The 8527-nt window shown below is 34.3% G+C and overlaps 2 protein-coding genes across 5 annotated transcripts in view; both read left to right on the top strand.

Annotated features, from left to right (window-relative positions):
• The window catches only part of LOC108282798 (40S ribosomal protein S4, X isoform-like), a 5815-nt gene extending 891 nt beyond the window's left edge, over positions 1 to 4924 (top strand). The window contains exon 2 of the mRNA XM_017498799.2: positions 4842 to 4924. Coding sequence (XP_017354288.1) covers positions 4842 to 4924 — 83 coding nt within the window. The remainder of the gene's footprint in view (positions 1 to 4841) is intronic.
• FBXW7 (F-box and WD repeat domain containing 7) overlaps positions 1 to 8527 on the top strand; it is a 235594-nt gene that overhangs the window by 32540 nt on the left and 194527 nt on the right. The window lies entirely within an intron of this gene.

The following is an 8527-nucleotide window of genomic DNA, read 5'->3' as shown; positions in this document are numbered from 1 at the left end:
AAAAAAAAAAAAAAAAAAAAAAAAAAAAAAAAAAAAAAAAAAAAGAAAATAAAAATTAGTTGCAAAGCAGCCTCAGGAAGACCCTTCAGTAGGTATTCCTGAAGGCAGGATTGTTGTCATAGGAGATGACAGTTCCAAGTGTGTTATTGCCCCTGAAGACCTTCTAGTGGGACAGTATGTGGAGGTGGAAGACCCGTGATATTGATGATCCTAATCCTGTGTTGGCTTAGGCTTTTATATGTGTTTGTGTCTTAAAACAGTTTTGAAAGTAAAAAAAAAATTTTTTTAATACAGGAAAAAGGCTTATAAAATAAAGATATAAGGAAAGAAATTTTTTTTATACAGCTGTCCCAGGTGTTTTAAGCTGTTATTACAAAACAGCCAAAAAATTAAAAAGTTCATCAAGTAAAAATGTTATAGTAAGCTGATGTTATTATGAAAGAAGGAAAAAATTTTAAAATAAACTTAGTACAGCCTAAGTGCACACTGTTTATAAAGTGTATGGTGGTATACAGTAATACCCTAGGCCTTCATATGCCTTCACCACTAACTGACTCACCCATAGCACCTTGCAGTCCTGCTGGGTTCAATCATGGTACGGACATACCATGTTAAATTATATATATCTTATTTTTACTCTACCTTTTGTATATTTAGATATGTTAATATCATTGTGCTACAGTTGTATGGTAGTATTCAGTACAGTAACGTGCTGTACAGGTTTGTAGCCTGGGAGCAATAGGTTATACCATGTAGACTTGTGTAAAAACACTGTGTAATACTCATGCAAAGAAATTGCCTGACACATTTCTTTGAATGTATCTTTGTCAGGAGGCGACCTGTGACTGTATAATTTGAGCCACATATGTCATTTTATAAATTGAAGTACCCTTATTAAAGTAAAAAGCAGTTAAATTAATTTTAATATATTGAATCTGATGGAGACAACAACATATAACCTATAAAAAATTATTTTAGATTCTCTCTTTGTACCAAATTTTTGAAATCTGGTATATGTCTTATATCTCTGTGTGAACACTAATTTTTTGCCAAAAGTAATTGATCTTCCTTTAGGTTTCATAAAATTTATGGTTGGAAAAGTAGATTCACATACTTTATTGTTTCAAACACATAAGTATTTCGGTACCTGAATTAAGTACCAAAAAATCATTTTCCTGTAATATTTGCATCTAAATTGGTAAAACTAGTTCATATTTTTTAGTAGAATATATTAAACTTTGAAGCAAAACTATATCCATTTCAAAATTGAGCTACTCAGGTTAGGCAAATTCACTAAGTCTTGTGTCTTAGTAAAACTTCGTATTACTAATTAGTAAAACTCCGTATTACTAATATCACGTTAGAAAGGATATTGGATGTTAGGCAAATCTATATTTATCAATATAAATAAAGTGTTTTTCAATGATTTCTTGTAATTTTTGCAGCCACTTTGCAAAAACACTGTTAATTATAATTAAAATTTATGTATGTTGATTTATGTTAGAGCAAAGTATAAAATCTTTTTTATTGATTTTTGTTATGAAAACTTTAAATTTCAATGTAAATTTCCGTACTTGTGTAGCCTGGTCATAAGTAAACTCTACCTTTCTTTGGTGCTTCAAGTTAAGCTTGTTCATTGGCATTGAGATATAAGTGAGAAAACAAAAGAATACTGCCATTTTTGTCTTTTATTACCTAATAGTGAAAAACATCTCATTCTTAAATCAGGGTTAACATTAGAGTAGATCTTTGTGAAGTTATTCCACTATACCCAGTGAGCAAAGAACACAGTTGTTTGGAATGTATTGCCTTCTATTTTTTCAACATTTCTATGAGCTGGCTAGGATTCGTCTCTTCGGTATGTACATACTGAACAATTTAAATAACTCTTTACATGGGGCTTTTCATAGTCTGCTTCAGAAAGCTGAACACAGATATTTTCAATATGTATCATACAGTGGAATAAAGCAGTAGGAGAAACATCAATTTTTGCTTTTAAAATTCGTAACACAGCTGGAGCTATCTGTTGTGATAGAACCTAATTGTTTAATACCTAGCTGAAATTCTTTGACAGAGGGAAAGGATTAAAAAAAATCTATGCCACTCTTGACTTTTTTTTTTTTTAAAGCTATATCTTGACAACTTTTCTTATATTTAGAAATTCTCTCAAATAAAATTTGCCTAAAAGATTTAATTGGGACCTGGCGTGGTGGCTCACGCCTGTAATTCCAGCACTTTGAGAGGCTGAGGGGGGCGGATCTCTTGAGGTCAGGACTTTGAGACCAGCCCAGCCAACATGGCAAAACCCCGTCTTTACTAAAACTGTGAAAAATTAACCAGGTATGGTGGTGCACCTCTGTAATCCCAGCTACTTGGAGGCTGAGGCAGGAGAGTCGCTTGAACCCGGGAGGTAGAGGTTGCAGTGAACTGAGATCGCGCCACTTCACTCCAGCCAGGGTGACAGAATGAGACTATCTCAAGAAAAAAAAAAAAAAATGATTTAATAAGGTAGTGTCTCTTATATCACATGCCTCATCTAAAGCTAAAGGGAAATAATAATTTTTCAAGTTTTCAATCTGTTGATTGTTGATGTTATTAGAAAGGTCTTCCATATGATGGATGGTGTCTTAATTGAAGATTTTCTTCCACATGTTGTAAAGCATCTATTTTGTTATTCCTCATAATTTCTTAACAAAATTTCTATAATTGAAATAATTTTTTTACAGTCTTTTCATGTAAATGTGATTTTCTTTCTTTTGGTACAAGAATCCAAGCCAGTTTATGGCTGACCAGAATCACAAGCCCAGATTTGTTAAAAATCTTTTAAACACGTTTACTGGACATTGAATTCTGACATCATTTGGCTTTGTTGCTTTTCTTCTGACTGTAGAGCAGAAAGTTCTTCTAAAATTCACTTTGTATTTGTTGAAAATGTCTTCTAATATTGTCTACTTTACTTTTAAAACTTTAAAACACAAGAAATGGCTTTTAATTTTGCCTTCTCATAGCCAATTGTAATTGTCATTCATTTAGAATTTTCTGGCATACCTTCTTCCAGTTTCTTTTTATTTTACTCTTCTGGTGGTGGCATTTGCTTCGATTTCTCTATTTGATTGTGTATTTGTGTAATGCTTTCTTTTTACTTTTAAAAATTGTCCTCCTCTTGTCCATTCATTTTTAAAGTAAGAAAATTAATTATATTCAAAATATATTACAATTGAAAAATAAAGTAAAAATAAAAAGTATTTCAGTTGAGTTACCACTTATGATTTACATAGGCATCACTGCACCTTGTGTTATTTGTGAAAAACATATTTAAGTAAAGGCGTGACAGTGTTACATTGGTGAGTAGAGAAAAAAATTATTCTAACTGAATTAGTTAATTGTTACCGACTACATCGGTATTTTTATGCGTAATACTAGAAATGACTCACTCTATTCTGACATGTGCAGTATAATATGCAGTGCAATGGTCACAATGAAATGCAGTGCTACCAAAACAATAAAACTTTCTTAAGTAGAAAGACATTTTACAGAGCTTCAGCTTCAGCTTTTTTTTTTTTTTTTTTTTAGATGGAGTCTCACGCTGTTGATGGCGCCCTGGAAAGAGCTTCTTAGAACTTCTTGTGTTTTCTTTTTGACTTCTCTTATAGTCATGAAGAATTAGTAGAAAAAATTTCAAACTTTTTCATTGATAAAAGGATTTAATCAGAAAAGCATTTGGACATACATATTTGAAATCATAGCTTGCCTCTCTGTTATTAGAGTACTGGAGAGTGGAAACAATTTCTATATTCTGAAGATTGTTTCATCATTTGGGTGAAAACCGAAAAAAAAAAAAGAGTCATTTTGCATAATAGTTCTTTAACAAATGAAAAAAAAAAAAAAGAATGTTCATCTGTAGAGACCTATCAAGGTCTCATCAGGTTTACAACAAACTTTTAGATTAGGAAGCTCAATTTCAGTTGACATAGATCCTGGAAAAATTTTCAGTGGAGCTCAGATATTTAATATCCTGATTTTGGATGAATATACAATTTTTAAATTAAGTATTTCAACTCCTTTGTGGTTTTAAAACTAGTGGTGGTCATATCAACTAGTTATTAAAGCACCAGCCTTTCTTCTTTATTACTTTGCTGTTATCCTTTGAGCAAGTAGGCAGTAAGTTCTTTATGTTTTTGATTTCCACAGAAATAAATGAATGCTATTGCTGTTGTTTATTTCATTCTGTTATGATATGAAAATATAAGGAGATGTCTAAAAACTTGTTTTAAAAATATAAAGAGTAAGTTCATAAAGAAGGAAGTGAGTGTAACTTGCCTTTAGAGAATTTGCCCATTCAAATGGTTTCCAAAGTGTATTCTGCGAGTCACTAGAGATGGTCCTTGAAAGAGTTCTGTAATTAAGTTTGAAGAAACACTATGTACCACAATAATGGCCTGTTGAATATTTCACCATGCACATTAATATATCAAAGGCTTTGCGATATCTTACAAGAAAGAAACTTGCTAAAGCTTTTCTTTTTGCATTTCTTAAACTTCTTCCAGTGACATGAAGTCTGACTTGTCTATCTTGTGAGAAATGCTGCCCTCTAGAGGCATAAATTCAGTTGCTCTTAAATTTGAGTACCACAGTGCTGCCTGATCTTAGTGTGAAGTTGTAATAATTAACAGTAACCTAATTCATGGTAACAAAATAACCAAATAGAAAACATCTTATGTTGCTTAATTTTAAGGAAATGTGAGGATACAGAATTGCAGTTTATAAATACCCACATTTTAAATTGGACATGTGATTATTGTTGGCTGCTAATAATCTTTTGAATATGTTTCTGTATACAGGGAATTGTGGACACATAGTACTGCAAGTCTCCAAACTCCTGCTAGCAGAAGCCATCCTTCCCTGTCTTAACAACCTTGATTAAGACAGCATTCACCGGGAAGCCAGTTTACTCATTCCCCTTCCCGCTATAGTCACTGTTTCCTTACGTGTAACTGGAGTCAGATTATATCATGCTGCTCCTTTGCAGTCACACTGGGAAGAAAAGGGTTATATGTAATTTTTTTTTTAATAATTTTTTTTTTTTTTTTTGCTAACATAGCAAAACCTTCAGGAATATATGTAGGAAATGGGTGATGATGATGATGATGTAGAAACATGCTTTTGCATTTGGCTGAATGTATGATATGGTGCAGTTATCAGAGATTCTGAATTGATTGTTCTCATTCAAGTAGCCAGGAGTGGTTCTAGTTGTTTACTCCTTTGGTCTCAGCATTGACCTATACTAAATGAAGTTGAATGTCTGAAAACTCATAGCATAATATAGAAGAAGAAGTCAAAAGATTAAAGGAAGTAGGACTGATGGAGTGGATTTATCACTGTGACCGTTCACTTATCTCCCCTATTCACTCTCCAATATTCTCTTCTAAGAGATCTGGAAGACACTTCATCCACCAGCCTAATGAGAAATACTTTGAGGGTAGTGCCAGCCTATGTGAAAAGTAATTGAATTGCTTTTATCTGTAGGTGGGAGGAAATACTTTCATTGAAATTGTCTTTTTTACTTCAGGGGGTATGACTAGATTCTAAGTAAGGCCCAGGCATCATTTTCATAAGGTAACTTGACAGGCATGATGATCTGACTTGAATTCTTTTTGGCTGTGGCTAAAGGATCATGGATTCCTAGGTCCAAAATGGAGAGGCATCCTATTAAGATCTTCCTTTATCTGTATGAACAAAAAATGTTAGGTCTCATAAGAGAAGGCCTGACTTGAACTACCAAAGGAGTGAGTTGGCCAGCCTGGGCAACATGGTGAAACCCTGTCTCTACAAAAAAACACAAAAGTTAGCTGGGCACAGTGGCATGAGCCTGTGGTCCCAGCTACTTGGGAGGATGCCCCGTTTTTGCAGTTTACTTCTTTGGTTTTACAAGAAAACAGAAAGGAGGGGGACATCACCCAGAGATTCTGATACTGGCCATGTGCAATAACTGTTAAGTCTCTGGTTCTTATCTCCATATGAGGAACAGAGAGAGTTTTGTTTGTATAAGGCTTAGTTATAATCTGTCAGGTTTGAGGATCTTGATTGGGGGCACAGACTTGATCTGTATTTATGGTTGCTCATTTCAAATAGCCTTTCAATGTTGGCTAAGTCTGCATGTTCATTTTTTATAGAGTCAGAACTCAATTTCCTAGCATTCCTTGCAACTAGGGCACAAGCATATGACCTAGGCCTTATTAATCAGATGCATCTGTGTAAGACATGAATTCAGGGTCAGAGAAATGCAGGGCAACAGCTCTTGCCTGGAATTGCTTCCTAATGTGGATGTTGGGTGGTGAGACATTGAGCTGTTTAGAGGTAGCGGTGACAGACATGTTAGTGAGCCTTATTGTCCTAGGCTCGCTTTCGTGGTACTAGAGTTGAAGGGTGGGAACAATTTGGTGGGGAGACTTTGGTATTTTTCCTGGCTTTATACCTCCAAGTGTATTCTTCAATGCTCTGATAATTCTTGGAAGTCATCTAATATATTAATAAATTTATTTTCTCTTGAAACCACCTCAAATAGGTTCTGTTGTTTGCAGCTAAGAGCCCTGATTGACCGTCTAACTTTAAAGATTTTATTTATTATCAAAGTATTTTATTTTTCTAATTGAGATCTAAAAGTTGTCAAGCACTTATACTCCATTTTTTCCCCTTCTTAGAGCTCTGCAATCCTTTGCTATCATTTTTTTTCTTACCAGGAATGCCAATTTTTATACCTTTTGAATTGCTTCTTGTTCTTTGCTACTTGGCTCGAGTTCCAGTATTGTGAAACCTTTCCAGCAGCCTGATGAATTTTCTTCCTCTTAATTCCAGTAGCACTCGTTTAGACATTAAGTGCAAGTTTTTGTTGTTGCTTTGTTTTGCTTTTCTATGTGCATTTTAGCTTCCACACTAAATGATAAGCTCCCTGAAAACTAGTACTATGCCTCTTTGTATCCCTTGCATTATCCAGCAGAATGTCTTGCACCTATTAGATTCAAGGTTCAGCACAGCCATCCTCATAATATATGGTGATGAGAGTTGCTGAGAATCACAGGGATGCCAGGCTCAGTGAACTGAGATAATAAACTAGTTGCATGCATAGTCTGGCCATGAAGCCCAAATTTCCATCTTCCTCAAGGAGTCTGAGACTTGCCTCTCAGTAGTTTTCATTAGTAGGTGACCATATCTTCTGAATTACTATCTTAATGTTTTATGAGTTTTTTTTTTTTTTTTTTTGCCTTGACAAAAGCCTTCTATTTCTCTCCTACTTCCTAGTTCCTTCCATTGTGCCCTCTGCAATTTCTTTTCACTAAGCTTACTATTTGCAGTCTCTTAAAATTTTGTGTAAATTATGAAATACTTCAAATATACAAGAAAAGTACAGAAAGTAATGTAACAGACACCTGCGTACCCAACCTTAGGGTCAAGTGGATATTAACCTTTTGCCTTATTTTTCTTTTAAAGTTCTCGCCTCCCCATACTTTTCTCCCTTCTTTGGAGGTACTCATTATCCTAAAGTCTTTGTGATTATTCCACTGTTGTTTTTGTACACATAAAACAGTTACATAAAAGATGACCTGAGGCCGGGCGTGGTGGCTCACACCTGTAATCCCAGCACTTTGGGAGGCTGAGGCGGGTGGATCACGAGGTCGAGATCGAGACCATCCTGGTCAACAAGGTGAAACCTCGTCTCCACTAAAAATACAAAAATTAGCTGAGCATGGTTGCACTCGCCTGTAGTCCCAGCTGCTCGGGAGGCTGAGGCAGGAGAATTGATTGAACCCAGGAGGCGGAGGTTGTAGTGAGCCAAGATCGCGCCATTACACTCCAGTCTGAGTTACAAGAGTGAAACTCCATCTCAAAAAAAAAAAAAGAAAAAAGATGACTTGAAAAATTTTCATGCAATGTTGTTTTCTAGATATGTTCATATTGACGTGTGTAGGTTTAGTTCATTCCTTTTAACTGCTGTTTAGTTTTCCAGGTTGAATAATGCTCAGTTTTTATAGAGATAATTAGGTTCTACTTTTGGCAAATAATAATTGTAATGCTCGTACATAAGCACTTAGTGTAATTTTATCTAGAATAGACACCTGAAAGTAGAATTGCTGGATCACAGGGTTTAGGTGCCACTTTATCAAGTATTGCCAAGTCCAGTCCAAAATGGAGCTATCATTTTATACCGATTAATATGTTTCCCCACTTTTTCAGCAACATTTAATTTTATCTAGCCTTTTTTTTTTTTTTTGCCTATTTGAAAGATGAGAAATGGAGTTTCGTTTTCATTACTTTGATTTATAGTAAAGTTGAATGTCTTTGCATGATTTTTAATCACTCTAGTTCCTATTTTGTGAATCTTTTATGTTCTTTGCTATTTTTTTTTTCCTATTGGGTATTGGATTTTAAATTGATTTATGGTGATTATTTTTATAATCTGGATATTAATCTTTTGGTAATATGCATTGCAAATACTTTATAGTCTGGTTTTTTTTTTTTTTTTTTTTTT

The sequence above is a fragment of the Cebus imitator genome, unplaced genomic scaffold, assembly GCF_001604975.1.
Source record: "Cebus imitator isolate Cc_AM_T3 unplaced genomic scaffold, Cebus_imitator-1.0 Scaffold251, whole genome shotgun sequence".
Taxonomy (NCBI): Eukaryota; Metazoa; Chordata; class Mammalia; order Primates; family Cebidae; genus Cebus; species Cebus imitator.
Note: the sequence above shows the minus strand (reverse complement) of the source record. Positions and strands in the feature narration are given on the sequence as shown.